The 18,247-nt window shown below is 48.1% G+C and overlaps 1 protein-coding gene across 9 annotated transcripts in view; it reads left to right on the top strand.

Annotated features, from left to right (window-relative positions):
- Positions 1–17,545, top strand: part of ppargc1a (peroxisome proliferator-activated receptor gamma, coactivator 1 alpha) — a 191,118-nt gene extending 173,573 nt beyond the window's left edge. For 4 of the 9 annotated variants that reach the window (XM_029143090.3, XM_029143089.3, XM_029143093.3 and 1 more), the window contains exons 5-12: positions 782–1,368; positions 3,248–3,321; positions 6,730–7,972; positions 9,649–9,741; positions 10,483–10,603; positions 12,201–12,322; positions 12,623–12,774; positions 14,225–17,545. In XM_029143090.3, the coding sequence (XP_028998923.1) occupies positions 782–1,368; positions 3,248–3,321; positions 6,730–7,972; positions 9,649–9,741; positions 10,483–10,603; positions 12,201–12,322; positions 12,623–12,774; positions 14,225–14,328 (2,496 nt within the window). In that variant the 3' untranslated portion in view covers positions 14,329–17,545. Of the gene's footprint in view, positions 1–781; positions 2,133–3,000; positions 3,047–3,247; positions 3,322–6,729; positions 7,973–9,648; positions 9,742–10,482; positions 10,604–12,200; positions 12,323–12,622; positions 12,775–14,224 lie in introns of all 9 variants that reach the window. The other 5 variants (XM_029143094.3, XM_029143092.3, XM_029143091.3 and 2 more) reach the window with 2 other exon arrangements.
- Positions 17,546–18,247: the final 702 nt, after the last annotated feature.

The following is an 18,247-nucleotide window of genomic DNA, read 5'->3' as shown; positions in this document are numbered from 1 at the left end:
AAGACTGCACTCTTGCAGTGAGATTGATGCCTTGAGATGACAAGATCGAAATATTAGACTTGATGTTCTCATTAGATGGTTCTCAAAAGAGATTTTTAAGGGGTGGAGCTGATTAAGATTAAATTTATTCAGTGCAAATACCAAAGCTTTATAAATGAATAAATTAAGGGTGTGATTCCAGTTTGCTGTATTTCACATCAGAACTTAATGCTGCATGTTCAGTCCCACACACAGCTTATAGCGTTCAATCATTACTAGTGTCTTGTTGGGGAAAACGTCAGGAATCTCCATTTGTTTTAGTTATTTTTTTCCCCTGTGTTTAATACGTAAAAGCATCTGCGTGTGATTAAATTGTGTTGCAAACACTGCACACGCGATACAGTATTCAGAGTACACATAAATCTATGTTTGCACATGTGCGTCAACCTTCCGCGCCGAGTCTATTTTCATACTGTGCCTTTGAGTCATCCATTTCTGGAGCACAGCGAATGAGGACTCCCGGAGGACACGGTGCGCGTACAGAGTGGCGTGGTGCTGCTCGGAGGGCTACGCAATTAGGATGATGGGCGGACTGCTCTCCTGCCATTGCCTCCCAGACAGTTGGGCGACTGCTACGCCCAGGCCGTCTGAGAGGCCCCGATAGCTTCGCTCTGGCTTTTATTTTTGTGCCACATAAAAAAGTTAACACGTCGAACAGCTGGAACATCTGAACTGTCTTAACATGGAGCAAAACCTTTATTAAAAACAACTAAATGATTCTCTCTCGTTGCATTCTGTACAGACGGAAAGCCCCTGGAATGGCAAAGCAAGAGGGGGCTCCAGTCAACAGAACCGGCCGGTGAGGCGGCCTTGCACTGAGCTGCTGAAATACCTAACAGCCACCGATGACATTCTGCTCCACCCCAAATCCAGTGAAGCTAAGAACACTTGGGGGGGCGCCAGTAGCAGGGACAAGAGTGGCCTGGGTCTCGGTGCCTCTTCGTCCTCCTCTTCGCCATCCTCGTCATCCACCTCCTCGTTCTCCTCCCTCTCCTCCACCTCCTCCTCTTCTTCCTCCACCACGTCCAAGAAGAAGACAGCTGTGCCATCCCAACATCAACAGCAGCAGCAGCTGCCGCCGCAGCAGCATCACCAGCGAGGTGAGAGCCGGGCTGCAGGCGAGTGTAGTGTGGCTGATGTTGGGGCTGGGAAGTGGCAGCGTTGCACTCACGATCACAGGGTTGAGGAGTCGGAGGTTGCTTCTATCCCTGTTGGCCACAGAACCTCCACCTGCGGCCATGCCCGCCCCAAACTGGAGCACGGGCCATGCAGTGAAGAAGGAAGGCCGCCAGGCGATGTGGGCCGCCTGGCCGCCGCTAGGTTTATTAGGTATATGCATTCTTATTCCCTCCCTCCCAGAGAGGTGAGTCACAGCTGTGAGCATTGCCGAGAGGCTGCGGGCGCCACTCAGGCTTGTGAGGGCTTTGGCAGGCAAGGCAGTGGTGGTGTCCGCCGTGCACCACGTAGGCACATCACAGTGACTATTACAAAAAGGGGAGAGGGGCCTGGTCACCCTTTACTTAGCCAGCTGCTCACCTCCAAACAGAGGCCTGCTCGATACCGGGCCCACCTACTCCCACCTAAGATCACCCCTCTTCCTCGTGCTCGGGGTAAATTAGAAAATAAGAGGTCTGAGAGTCAAGCCCAGGCGGTTTCACAGGTGGGGGAGAAGCAGTTCAAAGGAACTGACAATGATCTTAGAATCGAGGGAGTAAGTCGGGCTGAGGAGCTTGTCTCAAAGCCCCAGTCGGCAGCTATTGCCTTAGACCCAAACAGCTGGGTTAGCCAGCCAGAGCCAGAAGTGGACATGGCCTTTGGACTAGAGCTGGGTTGGCAAAGCCAGGTGGGCTATGGGGAGGATGTTGACCATGATGATGATACTGTTGACAACCATGATGATGACGATGATGATGATGATGATGACCATGTCACGGGCAGCCCCGCAGCAGTGCTCTCACGGGGCCCACCAAGCCCACTCTTTCCTGATACTAGAATTGCAGAGCTCGCCCCTCCCTGCGTCACGCAAGGGCAAGGGCACCCACACAGGCAGGCACTGAGCGAACCCCCCGACGACCAGGGCCACCCATTGTTAGGTAATCATGACTGCATCCCCCCCACTGGCCTTATCTCTGCTATCTCTTCTCCCTCTCCTGCTCTAACCACTTTCCAGTTTGACTTCACAACTAACCCCTCGAATCTAACAGCCATTCTAATGACAACAAGCGGCCTGCTAGCCAACGCTTTGCTAATCCCAGAGGCAGTCCCTCAAATTCAAACAGAGTGACGTTAAATAAACAGAAGGGGGTGGGAAAAGAGGCGAGCCTTGTCTTGCTTCTGTACATGTTGTATTCATAAAGGCGACCCTTGAACCATCTTTGGCTGATTGAGCTGATTGAGCTGAGTGTGCTGAGTACAACATTGCGACCCAGAGTCCGGGTGTTGCTCTCTAGTGTCGTGCTACTAAAGCCACGTCCCCTTAGCTGGAGCACAAGTCGGCCAGAGCCTCGGGCAACTGCACAAGCTTCCTTGACTCTCCTTTCTTTTTTCCTCTCCTCTGCTGGTGGTGCATGCGATTATGACTTTGTTGTCCAGGGAGGGGCTCACCCACTGTCATGTGTCTTGTTTGTGGCATCGTCTCTCTGTGTCTTTACTCCATTTCAGTCTATCCGTTGTCTTGGACAGGGTATGTGTGTGTCTACACACCTGTAATACATGTACCATCACCTCATCCTGCCTCACACAGTAAACAGTCTATCATAAGAGAATAAATTGTTAAAACGGGGTCAATCTAAAAACATATGTCCATAGAAGACTTTCTAAACAGGGACGGTGTTTTTGTAGAAATAATTGCATATAATGAACCAATTTGAGAGTAATTGTTGCAGAATGTGGACCTGTTCTCTTCTGCCATGAGTGTCATACCTAGATCAATAATTACCCATGCTCCTTTGTGTTCTGCAGCCAAACCAACCACCTTGCCACTTCCTTTGACCCCAGAGTCTCCAAAGTAAGTGTGAGAAGTTTTTCCATTGTTCTAGGCAAAAGGCAGCAACAAACTACAGAAAAAAGACAGAGCCAAACAAAAACTATATAGAATAGATTCCAAGTTGAGGCATTTTTGTGACTCATTTCCATTTCTTTGACCACAAAAGCTTTCGAAGTTCGTCTTTCACCTGAAGGGTGACAAGTGGCATTTTTTGTCTTGCAGTGACCACAAGGGATCACCGTTTGAGAACAAAACCATTGAACGCACATTAAGTGTGGAGATTGCTGGAACCCCAGGTGAGCCTGCTTTTTTTATTCCTATTTTAGTTTTAATTAAAAAGAACACATGTTGGTGGATATTTACCTTCCTCATGTAGCCCGTAAGGGGCGGAGCCCGCCCGTTTGCATCAAAGTTCAAGGTGAATGTAAAGGAGAACATTTTTATGCGCCTAACTATTGATTATGCTTTTCAATTTCTCAGAGTTCATTAGCTAACCCCTTCCACCCTCCCCCACGCTACTGAAGAGTTAATGTGCTTTTCCTCTCCATTCTATCAGATCCTAATGTTCCCTGACTGACAGCTTACACATCAAAGGAAAATTGAAATGGCAGTGTTATTGTTTTAATTGGTTTTGCAGTGTAATTCAGTTGTGCCTGTATGAAGCGTGTCTTCCTTTTTTAAAGTCCTTACGCATACAGGCAATTTGCTCATCTGACTTTACATTTCCAAGCGATTCGGTTTCGCAAATGATTCAGCGCAAGCATTTTTCACCGCCATTGTTGACATTACTCTTTTGTGCTACTGGGTTATAATTAACTACATGCAAAGAAAGCTATAGGCTGAAGACAAAAATGAGGAGAACGTGAGCAGCTGAACTCTTTGTGTCTTTCTGTGAATTATGTCAGTGATTACCCTGTATCTCGCTCTGCCTTTGCCCTGGATTATTCATCTAAGGTCAATAAAAACAAAGTGGCCGCCCCTTAGATTCAAGTGACGTTTCACTGGCCTTTAGGTATTTATTCACCAGGAAGGTAAATTGTCCTCATACATACTTCATCTATGCACCCCTCCAGCATCTACTTTGCTCCCTTGGGGGACGTAAATCTATGATGCACCAGACCCCCAGGGGTCACTTCTTGTCCCTCTGACCTTGGTCGAAGTGCAGTGAGCATTTTCGTGATCAAAGGCGATGCTAAGCTGAGACCTAGGTTAGGGAAATCGCAAGGCTGCTCAAGCTCTAGGGCAGTTAAACACAGTTAATATTTCTTCCTCTTTTACTGCACGTGGGCAGGTTTTTTGACCTGTGTCCAAAAACTTTGCATCCGTTCTGCTTCACAGCACCTGCATTGAAAGCACAATTAAGTAAAGTCCTTCACCAAAGTTATCCATCATTTAGGGTTGAATATTAGCAGGAAAGTCATTAGTCCTTCAGGTTACTGAACCTTTTTTTCCACGTCAGGATTAGATTTTGATTCTGGTCCTGTATGACAGGGGGATACAGACCCCAGTGAGCTGAGGGGAAAGCTTTTAGGTCCGGAGTCGCACGTCCTTTGCAGTTTAGGAGTAACATTCCTGTGTGATAGAGTTTATGCCAGACTTGCTGATAACCAGATGGAAGTTGTCCAAGAGGGAGGTTCAACCCTCTGCCTTCAACTCAACTTTTCTTTGAACTGTGGCCAGTAGCTTTTTTATTTTATACCTTTAGGATCGGTCTCAGCGGGTGTAATGATTTAATAGGACAATAAACCTAATTATCGGCAGGGCATAGATCTGTACATTTTGTACAGTGTGAAGAAACCTTTGAGTCCTCCTGTAGTGTAGCTGCGTAAAACAGGCCTTTAAAACCTTGCGTCATCCTGATTGTTAATCTCGGCCAAACTAATAGATTTACCCTTTGTTGCTGTGGTGTCTTTAATTACTGGATCTCATGACAGTGGCGTGGTCTGTGTGTTGCTATTTGCATGGCTTACCGGCGGATCAACTCTTTAAGCCCGGAGTTGTTATTCGCTCCGAGGTCTCCCTGCAATTTACAGCTGGACGAGGACAAAAAAAAAAAAGATTATAAAACCCTCCTCCCTCTTCTCTCCTCCTGTCTCGCTCGCTTCATCCTTTTCTCTCCAGTGACTACATGATTGGTGTTTGCGCCTGTGGATCATCCATCACTAGCAAGTTTGACTGAGAGGCACATATTTATCTAATTCTGATTTATTTCACCACCATCGCTAATGGCTCCTAGTTTATGACCCCACGCACACATTGTTTTGGACAGATGGTGCTTCATTGGTGAAACAGAAGTTCCTCAGGCACTGTGTAGCACCCGCTCTCCCTCTCTTCCTTCTCTTATTCATAGCTCATTTCATCGGCATAATGCATGTATACGTCTATATTGCTATAAGAATCGAGTGGAGGACATAGTGGAAATGGTCCTCGCAGCCCCATGTCCTCATAATAAGTGGGATGATAAGATTTTGGATTAAGCATCCAAACACAGCCAGTGGTTTTAGAAGCTTGCATATTTATGTATCCCCTGCGCTCTTTTTGCCAAGCTGTCGTCCTGGTGCATACTCTAACACTGGATTTGATACTAATAGCTGTCATTTGGTGCAATTCACCAGCAAGAGAAGAATGATGTGCATTATAAGAAAGGCAAAGAAGTAGGGAGAGCGTAGGTGTTTCAAAGCGCTTGAGCTCGACTCCGGTGAGAGACGGTTGGTGACAAGGGTGTGTGTGTGTGGGCACATTTGTTCTGTTTAAGACATAAACTGGAAAAGATGCCGAGAGACAGACAGAGGAAAAAACTAGAGATTGATCCAGGGAAGATGACAGACAGAGGGAGAGGAGAGGAGGAAGAAGAAGGGAGAATACAAGACTAAAGGAGAGGTGGAAATAGAATGAGAGTAATGGTGACGGCTGTTTGTGCGAGTGCATTAACAATGCTATAAAGTGGGCTCATCTCAGGACTTCCCATATAACTGCCATCTGTCTGGCTGTAAATCTGTAGGAGGCAGGGGAAGCGAGTGTGGGGGGCACAGGCACTAGAGACATGACATCTGAGAAGAATGACAACCCGTTCGCCAGGGCTTCCTGTGCTTTCACGACGTGCGGCCGCTCGCCACAGCAGCGTCGCCCGCCGTGCTAACATGCGCATTAACAGTGGTGATGCATCCGCAGGCCGGGGAAATGAATCACACTGAAACACGCGTGGCATCATGTCAGTGATTGTTCTCTCAGACCAATAAAAAGAAAAAAGCCCCCGGTTTTATTCAGATCGCTTGGCTGCCGGCCAGCGCGGACATTTGCGGTAGGCAAGCGGAGATGTGATACATGTACTGTACTTTCATTTTTTTTCTATCAGATGCATTACATTTGTCCTCTACAAGGTTTTGCGTTATGTTTTTTTCATGAAAAGAGATCTGTCCAAGGTCAGCGAGGAAGGGGGTGGCAACTCATCCATATTACAACACCACCGTATTAAGTTACACCAAGCATTACATTAATCTGTCAAGATGGCAATAAAGTAGAGATCAGGATTAGGCCGAGTGAAAGTGAATATTTTAATCAGGCATGTATCTGTGTCCACTGTCCATAAACTGACCTGGAGTTTATAGATGACTGAGAGGAGGAGGGATATTTGGGCCGGGTTGCATTAAGGCTCCATTTTAATTTCATAGCGGCCACCAACCTCTCGCTCTTCGTCCCTGCAGGTCTGACACCACCTACCACGCCCCCACACAAAGCCAGTCAAGAGAATCCTTTCAAAGCATCGCTCAAATCCAAGTTGTCTTCATGTTCCTCCTCAGCCGTGGAATGCAAAAGGGCCAGGCTGAGCGAGTCGGGCCCCGGCGCTCCGGCCCCGGCCCCAGGTGCCTCGGGCGGGGGCCCCGCCAGGAAGGGTCCCGAACAGACTGAGCTTTATGCCCAGCTGAGCAAAGCGTCCAGCATTCTCCCTTACGCCTTCGCCCATCACGCCGTGGGGGGAGGCCTCGAGGAGCAGCGCAGCACCAGCAACGGCAAGCGGTCGGCGCCACGCGGCTACAGTGACCATGACTATTGCCAGGCTTCCGCTAGCACTAGGAAGGACGGCAGCACGGCCACTGTTACCATGACTACAGCAGCGGCAGAAATTACGGTCACCCCAGGTGCCGCCGCTGCTTCCGTGCCCACTGCAGGCACAGCGGAGGACAGGCATGTCGAATGTAAAGACTTAGCCATGTCGCCGTCCTCCTCCTCATCTTCATCTTCTCGCCCTCCATTATCAGCTCCATCCGGTTCTCTAGCCGAGCAGCAGAATTCTGCCTCTGTGGATGGAGACGCAGTCCAGGTCCCGGGGTCGGGGAAGCAGAACCCCACACAAACCGCCCAGATCCCCTCGCAGGAGATCACTTGTGACAGGGGCCAACACAACTCCTCTGCCACTAGCCGGAAGCTCCTGTGCGACAAGGAAATCAGAGCAGAACTCAACAAGCACTTTGGCCCCCCCCTACAAGCGCTCCACAGCCCGGGTGGTCAGGAGAAGGAACCGGGCAGCAAACCAAAGAGAGCTCCAGCCTCCCAGTCCCCTGAGGAGGACGAGGGGGACTACGACTCTCAGAGGCCGCCCGCCTGCGGCTACCTGCACCCGGGGTTCCTGCCCTTTCAGGAGCTGGAGCTGGGCGAGGGCCGCGAGAGCCGCTGCCTCTATCCGTGGGAGGGCACCCCCCTGGACCTGCTCTTTGACTGCCCCCCCTGCTCCCCCTCCTGCTCCCCGCCGTCCAGCTGCTCTCCTTCCCGAGGCTCCGTCTCCCCGCCCTCCTCCCTGCTCCTCTCACCCGCCAGGCCTTTTTGCTGGAGCGGCAGCGGCTCCCGCTCCCGCTCCCGTTCTCGCTCCCGCTCTGGCTCCCGCAGCTCCTCTCCCCATCACCGGAGGCGCTCCCTCTCCAGTTCACCCGACAGACGCACCTCCTCCTGGTAAGTCACGGCTTCCTCTTTCTCGCTCTCGCACACACACGTGCAGCCTTCACGCCCCTTTTGGCTGAACCTTGGCTGCTCCCCACCCATGCAGTTTAAACAGGGCTTGGAGCTGGCAGGGGTTCTGGCTTAGGAGTGTAAAACAGGACTGAACAGTCATCAGAGCTCATGTCAGACAGGATCGACCCTGGAGACTCTTAGCATGGGTTCTTTACCTCCTGCTAGCTGCTTGCCCGGAATAATGCAGAATAGATTTGGCAAGTCTTGCACAGAGAGATTTAGCAGGTGAGAGCGAGGTGGAACGCATTCTAACCAAATCGTCTGCAGGTGTTAGACTAACCAAATGGTGCCTATTAAACCTGAACTGACAATGGGGAAAAGATTAGTCGAATGGTGCAATGAGCGAAAAAGGAAAAAAAGCTCGGAACATGAAAGGTGCCAGAGGCATTGGACGTTTGAACAGTCTGAGTTTTCATCTCTAGACGGGAGGTTTATTTGAGTGTCTTCCTAACGCTCCCCCCTTCCTCCGTCGCTCCTTTCACACTTCCCTTTTTGTTTGATGCCGGGCTATTGTTTTAAGCGGCAGCTGTTGTTTTTACTGAATGGCAAACCCTCCTTTTTTACATCCCTAGAGATGAAAGCCAATTCCAAGCTGTGGGAACATAGTCTCAAAACCCCTCTTAAAAGAGGCCTCTATCATCATAGCGCTGCGTGAGAACTACATTTCCCATGCTCCCCTTTGATCAGAGGCAAGTGGGCTACTGTAGGTTTTCCTGTCGGTAGGAACAACTGATGCAAAGTGAAGTTACTGAGAAGGATGTGAATAAATTTAGTTTGGCAGCGGTAGTTCATTGAGCGCCTCACGGTGTCGGACTCGCTTTGTTTGCCCGATTACTTAAAGGTCAGTTTACTCCACAGAGCCAATAGAAGCACTTTATTCTGTCCAGGCCCCTGTGCTTCGCTCTACACCACCGTGCTCACGAATTATAGAGTAATAGTCCCAAGTCGTGGCGTCAGTCGCTGACAAGCTTTCTGAAAATATTGAATAGGGGGTTTTGAAAGTGACAGAACAAGCAGCTTGTTATATTTTCATGCGAGGAAAGATAAATTGAATTTCAGAAAAATATTTTTGAAGAATTCCTCGCGTTTAAAGTTTCACAGCGTAGGATGCTCACTCTTGCCAAACTGGCATTCCTTTGCTCCACTGAGCTTCCCAAACTTCTCTCTCTTTATTATTCAGGCCTCCACTTTCAGCAGCACTGCAGTAATTAAGTATCAAGCTTAAGGAGCGCAGTGGTACAAGCTCTATAGTCAGACCACTAGGGCCCCGTGTATTGACCAATTCCTCATGCAACATAGATAGGTGGTGCATTTATATGCTAGCTCAGGTGTGTACAAAGTTCTGTGGAAGAGCGTGAACACTCTCTGCGGCTGTGGGTTAGATTAGGACAAGCCTGGAAAAATGACAGAATGCTTTTATCTGGAATTAACCCACTTTCTAATATCTTAATTGGTCTTGCAAATATCAAAGAAGTTAATTTGGTCCCCAAACCCAAGAACAAATTAACCAAGGTGTTTGCAGCAGTCGAGAGCACTTGGTGTTTTTAAGCGTTTGTCTAACGTGCGACATTTTTGACATTTCCAAATTAAACATTTTCTTTTTTTTCGCCCTTCAGGTCTCGTCACAACACGGACTCAAGCACCTTCCGTTGCAGGACTCACAAGAGCCCCCAACGTCAGCCTCGCTCTCCTCTCGGCTGCAGGCCAAGGTGAGTTTGGAAGGGAATATTCAAGCTCTGTCGCTAAAAGGCCAAAGCCGGACCAAAGTACATATCTAGCAGCCTCAAGTTGAGCGGCAGCAACGTCTGCCAGATCCCCGGTCACATCGAGATTGAAGCATATTTGCAGTCTGTCCCATTCTCATCGGAGCCGGTGACAAACATTCAGGGCAAATATGTTTAATTGATCATGTTTTATTGGTCTAGTGACAGGAGACTTCCAATTCATCCGTCACTTGTGAGCCGATGCTCCCAGCTGCATAATGATGCTTATTCAACTTAGTGCCTGTGTAGTTGTCTGTGAGCCACTGCAGAGGGGACCATTACATATGCAGAGGAGCTCTGGCGCTGAGCGAGAGAGGGAGACTGACACCGACTCAGCCCTCGGAGCTGATTTGGCGCCCACGTGCCTAATGACACCCGACAAGCCTGAAAGTCGCTCATCAGTCCAAAACTTAACAGACACATCATGCGCTCGTCTGGGGCGGGGGAAGAAAGTTGCACTTTCCTTCTAGATGAAGCCCTAACTAAGCAGAAAGTAATGACATGTGAAGTTGTGCTGACAGTCGCAGCTGGCTGGCACCCGACCGCGCCGCCCGGCGCCGCTCCCGCGGGCCGTTCCCGCCGGCGAGGACGCATCTCATCACCGCATCCGTCCGTCCGTCCGTCCGCTCTTCCGTGAGTCTGACCTGATCTGCAGCGGCCGCGTCACACGTGTTCTGTCCTCCGCAGGTACGACAGCTACGAGGAGTACCAGCACGAGAGGCTGAAGAGGGAGGAGCACCGCCGCGACTACGAGAAGCGGGAGTTCGAACGGGCCGAGCAGCGAGAGAGGCAGAAGCAGAAAGCCATAGTGAGTGCGCTGCCGTTTCTCGTCCCCACATCGGCCCTGATGAGAGGCCGCGCAGTCACTGCAGTGGCACACGGGCAAAGTCCTGCAAATGCATACAAAGCTTGTGGAGACACGCACACATTACTTAGGATGACACAGCCTCCAGTCCAGCGCCATGTGCCACAGTGTCTCTCCACTGAGAGAATACATACGAAGTGAGTTCCTGAATGATTCAGGCGACAGGCTCTTCCTCTTTATCTCCGGGTTGTGTATTTTTAACGGCTTTGTCGTCTGGAAACGCTGTCGCCTCCGATTAATCACACCACAGGGGTAAAATGTTAAAATAGTGGAAAACAGAAACTAGGAGAGCAAGACGGGGAAAGGGCGAAGTAGGAAACGGCCTCTGATTTTCTGTATCCGTTTCAAAATTCAGCCTGATGCAGTGAATATCAGATATCGCCCATATCTCCCCTCTCCTCGTCCCAGTGTGAAATTACTCACGTTTCCAGCGGGGCAGTGCCAGGCAGCACACATTAAATGATGCAGTAATGCAAACGTGGCTCGGCGCGCACGCGTTTCCTGAGCAAACAATTACGAGCAGCGGAGCCGGAGCTGTCGGACGAGCTTTGGGCCGCGGACGCTTCGCTCTTTGTCTGTCTCTCTCTCTCTCTCTCGCACGACCCTCAGGGTGCCGGCGAGGAATGAAAAACACCTATACGTCAAATGTCAGCGACTAAAAGTCAAATTCAGCAAATACCTTTGTTTGTCCCGAGCATTAAACATCGTTGACAGGATGGAATCAGTGGTTCATTTGTGTCCTTCTCAGCTGCTCTGAGTCAAACAGGTCAAAGGTCAACTTTAAGTCCAGCGCCAGGCAACTGATTTACATTTAGCTATCCTCAAGACAGCATTCAAAGCTCCAATGGATCTCCATGGGCTTGCCCACCTAATGGCAAGTAAATGAATGAATAAATAAATAATAGTAGCGGCAGCCCCGGGCTTGTGCTCTATTATATGATTAGCAGATGCAATTAAACTACTCAAAAACTATAATTGCAGCCTGGTGCAGTTTGTTGCTAAATTATTCTGCTATGACCCCACGTCCTCTGAGGTTCAAGGAAAGCCGTGCGTCTTTGCCCCGTGGCTCACCTCCACCATGCTCCGTGAATATCCTGCTAATGCTAACAGACCTCTCGCGTTCGCAGCGCCGCGTGGAACCCAGGCTTTTGCGACACACGGCTGAGTCACCGCGCAGCCCTATTTTTAGCCGGCGTGAAAGAAGAAGCAGCAACAAACTTGAGACATGGCATCATTTGATAAAAATCGCCGAGCCGCTGGTTGATGAGTCGCGGAGAGAAAGAGGAATTGTGGTGCCACGGCAGATTGAAAGCGCTTCCAAAGTGCAACTCTATCAGATAAGAGGAAGCGAGCTGAACCAATCACGGAGGAACACAACAGGCAGACGAGGAAAGGGACAAAACTGGCCTCAAAGTCAGTATCCACAGGAGTGATCAGGACCAATTCATTAGGGCCCGGTGAAGAAAGAGAGGGGCAACGGGAAACAGACTCCCCCTTTTAATCTCCTCCCCCCTGCTCTGTCTTTCCTCTTAATGAGCAGGAGGAGAGACGGGTGGTGTACGTGGGGCGACTGAGGTCCGACTGCACCCGGGCAGAGTTGAAGCGCCGCTTTGAAGTCTTCGGCGAAATTGAAGAATGTGCCGTGAACTTGAGGGATGATGGGTAAGGCCCCGGGTTCTCCTGCGCATCTGTGCGGCGCTGGCGGCGCTCAGACAAATACCTTCTGCTGTAACTGTTGCATAATGTAAAGGCGAGTGTTTAAAGCCCAAGACAAAGCTTGTGCAGTCTCAGAGCGTCTCCTGATTCATCTCCTTCTAGACCTTCACAGCCCCCAAAGATACACTTTTATCGATTCTCTTTTGCATATAAATAGTGTGATCGTCATTTAAGACAAGGCCCCCTGTTCGGTTATTGTAGCCCCACAGCAACGCAGTGACACATCATCTTCTATTCCTGAACCAGGGACAATTTTGGCTTCATCACGTACCGCTACACTTGTGACGCCTTCGCCGCCCTTGAGAACGGACACACCCTACGCAGGTCGAACGAGCCGCAGTTCGAGCTGTGCTTCGGCGGACAAAAGCAGTTCTGCAAATCACATTACACAGACTTGGGTAAGTGCAGCTTTGTTGTTGTTGTTCTCTCTATCAGCCCCCTGCAGTCATGCTGTGTGCTCGCGTAGCTGGGAGGACTTTCAGTGAAAAGACGGCGGAAGGAGGAAAAAAAAAACGGCTGAATGAGGCTTCAGATTAAAAGAGGCCCATCGCTTTGCTGCCTTGAATGCGTCCACGTGAACATGTCAGAAGCAGCGCTGGTGTCGGCCCGCGTGCAAAGAGTGGGAGTGGGAGTCACTTGAAGATCACCCGTGAAATATCAAGGAGAACGAGGCGGTGGTGAAAGGATGAGGTGAGGAAGAGGACGGTGGGTGGAAGGTGAAGCCCCTCCTCCCTCCGCAGCGTGGTCCCATCTGTTGCCAGCTGTTGATAGAGCGCCGTGCACTGCACTGTAGGGGCCGGTCATTTACATAGCGGGTGGGGGCGGTGGGGCGGTGGCAGGCTGCCGTGGAGCAGGGTTTCTGTGCAGCATCCAGCACAGCGGCTATATTGGTCAGACACTCAGAGAGTCTGAGAGGCTGCAACGGCGCGTTTGATAAATAATACAGGGTTCAGTGAAGTCCAGGCGTCTCCTCTGGCATGAAAGGCCACGTTTGGCATGTGAGGAAATAAAGGCTGCTTTATTTTCCTCCGTGGCTGCACGTGTAGCGATAACTGAGCATCAGCCTCCTTCGTACTATACGTTTCTGCAGCACACGCTCGAAGCCAAGAACTTTTGAAGGAAAGACATGATGGGAAATTGACACACAGAAACAGTTGCTAATCCTGAGGCCTTGAGGATAGACATTATTCTGAGATTGACTAATCAGCCTACTGAAATGGAAAGGCCTTCATTCAGCCGCCTCTTTGTCAGAAACAGGCTATTTTGGTCGTCCCCACACTGATAGCACAGGATAAAGACATCGAGAGAAAAGGGAGACGCTTATAATAGCGCCGCGTCCAACCCTCTCCTCTTCTGCTCAATCTTGTAGACACTTGCTCCTATTTTTTTTACTTTTCCGAGACACCGTCCATTAGTTTTAAGTGGAGCATGGGGGTATTTTTCATCCCTCAAGGTGCGCGGCGTGACACAATCCAGCCCTCGGCCATTGCATTAGATCACGACTGGCGTCTCCCGGCTGCCACGGTCATTTCCATTTCTCAAAGCTTCTGGACGGTGCTGCCGGACCCGTTGGGGGCCCCATTTGTGAAGCTGTCTGTCGGCAGAGATAAGATGCTCTCCTCCAATGTTGTATCATCAGGTCGATCGGGGAAAACGGGACGTAGGAGAAACAGACGGAGGGATCGGCTGTCACACGTGTAGCCGCCATGGTTTTAAGTACTGAATGTGAAATTCCTCAACGGATTAATGGTTGCTGCTTTCATCTCGCTCATAATTTTGTGTGTAAAGGTGGTAGTTTTGGGTCAGCGGCTCTTGTCAGTAAACACAGCCCCCCTTTCTCCCCCCCAGACTCCCATTCGGATGACTTCGATCCGGCCTCCACGAAAAGCAAGTATGACTCCATGGATTTTGACAGCTTGCTGAGGGAGGCCCAGTGCAGCCTGCGAAGGTAACTAGTTCAGTGGCGCCTGCTGTCCGACACAAAGAGGGACTTCTGATACCTCACCGCATCTCGCTCCTTTTGGCGACGAGACTAGAAGATTTACGCTCTGTTATAGAGTATATATGAATAAGTCTATAGACCTATATCGCTATAAATGAATATATCAAAAATAAAGTTTACATGAACATAGCTGCTGAAGAGCTGGGAAGAGACATTGTGGGAATTCCAGTGAACCCTCAGAACCCGGTGCACAGGTCCGGTGCACCCTCCTGCTGTACAACCACGAGTGAACGAAGTGAAGGAGACTCATGTTTGTTTTCTAGAAGCACTACAATACCCACGATCCTTTGGGGGCAAAAACACGCAGCTTGTTCAGCCAGATTTCTTTTCTTTTGCTGCTGATTCTTTTTTCTTTCCTTTTGAATCTGGTGTTTGGATCTGGTGTTACATTGGAAGCAAAGAGTTGAGGGGGATCGTACCTCGGAGGTAAAAATCTCACGGTAACGTCGTGGTCTACATTTTACGGAGAAATGTAGCCCTGTATTTACAAATACTATAAAAAGAAATATTTTTATTTTCTGTACATATCGGATAAAGTTCTTTATTTGTTACAGCTATGCACTGTAAAACGCAGCCTTTTTTTAAAAATGAGAAGATTTCTTAATTCAGAATGTCGATCTGTAGTCAATACAATACTGTAAAACATATTGTACACCTACATGATGTTTAGGAGACATGCTATGATTGTAAAAAGACAAAAAAAGATGCGTCCCGTTGCTCATTTTGAGGGAGCATGTGAACAAATGTCCTTTTTTAAGTTATTTTGTTGCGGGAAGTACCAGTCAACCATGTATAGTTTTCTCTGTTTATAAAGTTTCTCAATCAGTGTTTTTGCTTATAAAACCAGTGTAAAATGCGTTTTTAATGTGTTTTTCATGATTGTGGAAAAAAATAGCCCATTTTTTATTAATTATTTCTGAAGCAATCAGTATGTGTGTATATGTGTGTATGCGCAACGTGTGTGCATACGCTGTGTTGTCAGTTTATTAGGCACAGCTCACATGGACACGGAGGTGCTTCTGTTGTTGAGGCCAGCCTGACTCAGGGTGGACAAATGAATAGAAACACCTCCGTCCGTCAGCATAACCACATCTCAAACCACTTTAAAACACAAACGGCTCACCATCATCAACTTCATGGAGCGGGGGTTTATTGCGGGTCGTGTCGGCCCGCACTCTGTGTACTTGCTTTGATTTTATTGCTCTCTGGTTGTTGTTTTGATTACATTCTGCATTCAGATCCTTTTTAATCAGTACCAACACATATTTATCTATTTATTTTAATATTTGAATCAAGAATATTTATGGGTTGCATTTCACATGGCGTACCTCATAAAATTTACTTGCTGTTTATGTTGTCCTTCAAGTTGTGTTATTTAACTTGCAATCACTAGACAGGGTGTTCAATAAATGGTTTGGTGGGGATAATATTACCTTCTATGCCTTTCCGAAACAATCAAAACATTCAGCTAATCACTCCAGCGTCCGGCCCCTCATCATTTTAGTGATTTCTGTCGCCCCTATCAGTCCAACGTGCAGCGTGTTTCCTTCCACACGAAAGCAGAACATGAAGCAATAAAATGATTTAGCAGGATTTGTTTTTGTACTACTGTAAACACTTGTCATCGCTCCACTCACGCTTGATTATGTGAATGCCAAACAGAAGTTTACAATTTCCTTTTCCTGAAATTTTTAAAGATCTTGTATTTGATGTACAACATATATATATATATATATATGTATGTGTATATATATATATATATATATATATATATATATATATATATATATATATATATATATATACATGATGCTGATACTACTAATATTCACAATAATTACAAGATGATTAATAATAATATAAAAGAAAGAAAAAATCTATAAAAAGCAATAAATTATTTTTTAGAGTTGTATTTTAGCTTTTACTGTTGTGTGACTTTTGGACTTGAGCCATTACCCAGTCGCTAGCCAGTAGCCGGGAAGACTCCACTCCAGCATCTCATCGCCATGGCATTACTCCGTGCGGTAAACACCCGAACGCCCCCCCCCCCCCCCTCCCCTCCTCCCACCCTCGGCCCCTCCCTTTAAGATGTAATTGAGTCTTTGTGATTGTAATGCACGCATTACCTTGTGACATCTGTGCAAACGTGACTGACTCGTGACCCCACTCTGTGCGTAAACCTGTGCGTGTTGAGTTGAAGCTGTTCGTTGTGTAGTGCATGGCTCTTACAGGAGGGCAGCCGGTGCAGTATACACCGCTTCGGACGTCTGCCCCTCAGCTGTCTCAACGGGCAGATTTTCAGTGACACTCTATAAGCCTAGAGAAAACTACTCAACAATGTATCGCATGCCGCACCACTTTCAGCGCATCACCACCCCCCACCCCCCACCCCCACGCTCTCACCGTCCAGATATCACAGCTCCCACCGTCGACATGACATAAAAGGTAACCTTGCGGTTTCTGGTTCAATTAATATCTCGTTTCTAGTGCGCGCCAAGTAATGAGAGACCCAGCTTCCATCACAGGAAGGAAAACTCTTCCTGTATGAAAGCTCTGCTGATCACAGGCTTTCCTTTATGGAATTTGACTTTGGAGACAAGGAACAGCAGATTTTTATGATGCAAAAAGGCAAAAAGTGGTCGAGGGAGAGATTAAAAAACCCCTTTACCTGTGTTTTAAGACATGGCTTTACTTCTTTTTTCTTTTTTCGCTGTCCGTATAGCGTTTGGGTAATGGTGTTGTGTCCCATTTGATAGATGTGGCTTTAATCATTGTATTAAAAAAATGCTTTGTAAATTGCTTAGACTAGCAATATATTATAACACCTTCAAATTTCAACTGTGGCGGACTTTTTAATGATGTGACCTACTGAGGACTTTACCACTGCTTAAACGTTTGTTGGGTAATCATGTTTCTTTTGGAAGGACAATGTGTGCGTATGTGTGGGTTGTAGGCAGGTATGTGAGTGTTTCTGTACGTGTGCGTGCGTCTGTGTGGGGGTTCTTACTCTTCCTGTCCGTGTCCTTTCCACGTTGCCTTTCTGCCAAGTCCTTACCAATGCCTTTGTGGTTCTACCTATTGTACGACTTTCTTGTGAATTTAATTTTTTATGTGCAATTTCTCATCAGCCTCACCATGCCAATAAAGGGAAATGTGTTTGAAAAAAAGCCTTTCTTTATTTTAGCGGCCTTCCTATTGCCTCCCTTTGCTGGTGATGAATGTTCCTTCATCAGCCGCTCTTGTATCGCTTTCACTTAGCGCTGTGGTGAGATTAGGATGCGTGCTCACTCTGATTACTATCAAGGAGACATCCTTGAAGGTTTTTATTTTATTTTTCAAGGGAACATTCCACAGCTATGAAAGGCTGCAGATGCGGATTCACAACAAATCCAGCATCCCTCCCACCTGTGCTTATGCATCTGAAAGTAGACGGACGTGGGAGAAATGACACAAGCCGATCCTCAGTGGGAAGTTTCCACCCGCGTGAAGAATCTCTCCAGTCTCTGAGCAACTGTGCTCTTTGATATTCTCATCACCTGGGAGGAAACGTTGTAGCTTTGTCTATGTCCACAACTTGACTTCACACCATGAGCCTGCAAGTTAATTAAAAAGTTGGGGGGAACAATTTCATTAACACGATGGAGAGCTATAGTGAGTTGATGGTGTGCTTGATATTCAGTGGGCCTTCATTATGACTGTAGCACCCCCCCCCCCCCCCTCTTTCTTTAACACACACATCTGGGCCTCAGAGCTGGGATCACACTGGGAACTTCCAACCTTTCCTCCTTTTTTCTCACTGGTGCAAAGAGAAATATGGGAAGAATGTGCATTAAACTTTAAGGTTGGGGGTCTGATTGTGTTTTTTATTA

The sequence above is a fragment of the Betta splendens genome, chromosome 2, assembly GCF_900634795.4.
Source record: "Betta splendens chromosome 2, fBetSpl5.4, whole genome shotgun sequence".
Lineage (NCBI taxonomy): Eukaryota > Metazoa > Chordata > Actinopteri > Anabantiformes > Osphronemidae > Betta > Betta splendens.
Note: the sequence above shows the minus strand (reverse complement) of the source record. Positions and strands in the feature narration are given on the sequence as shown.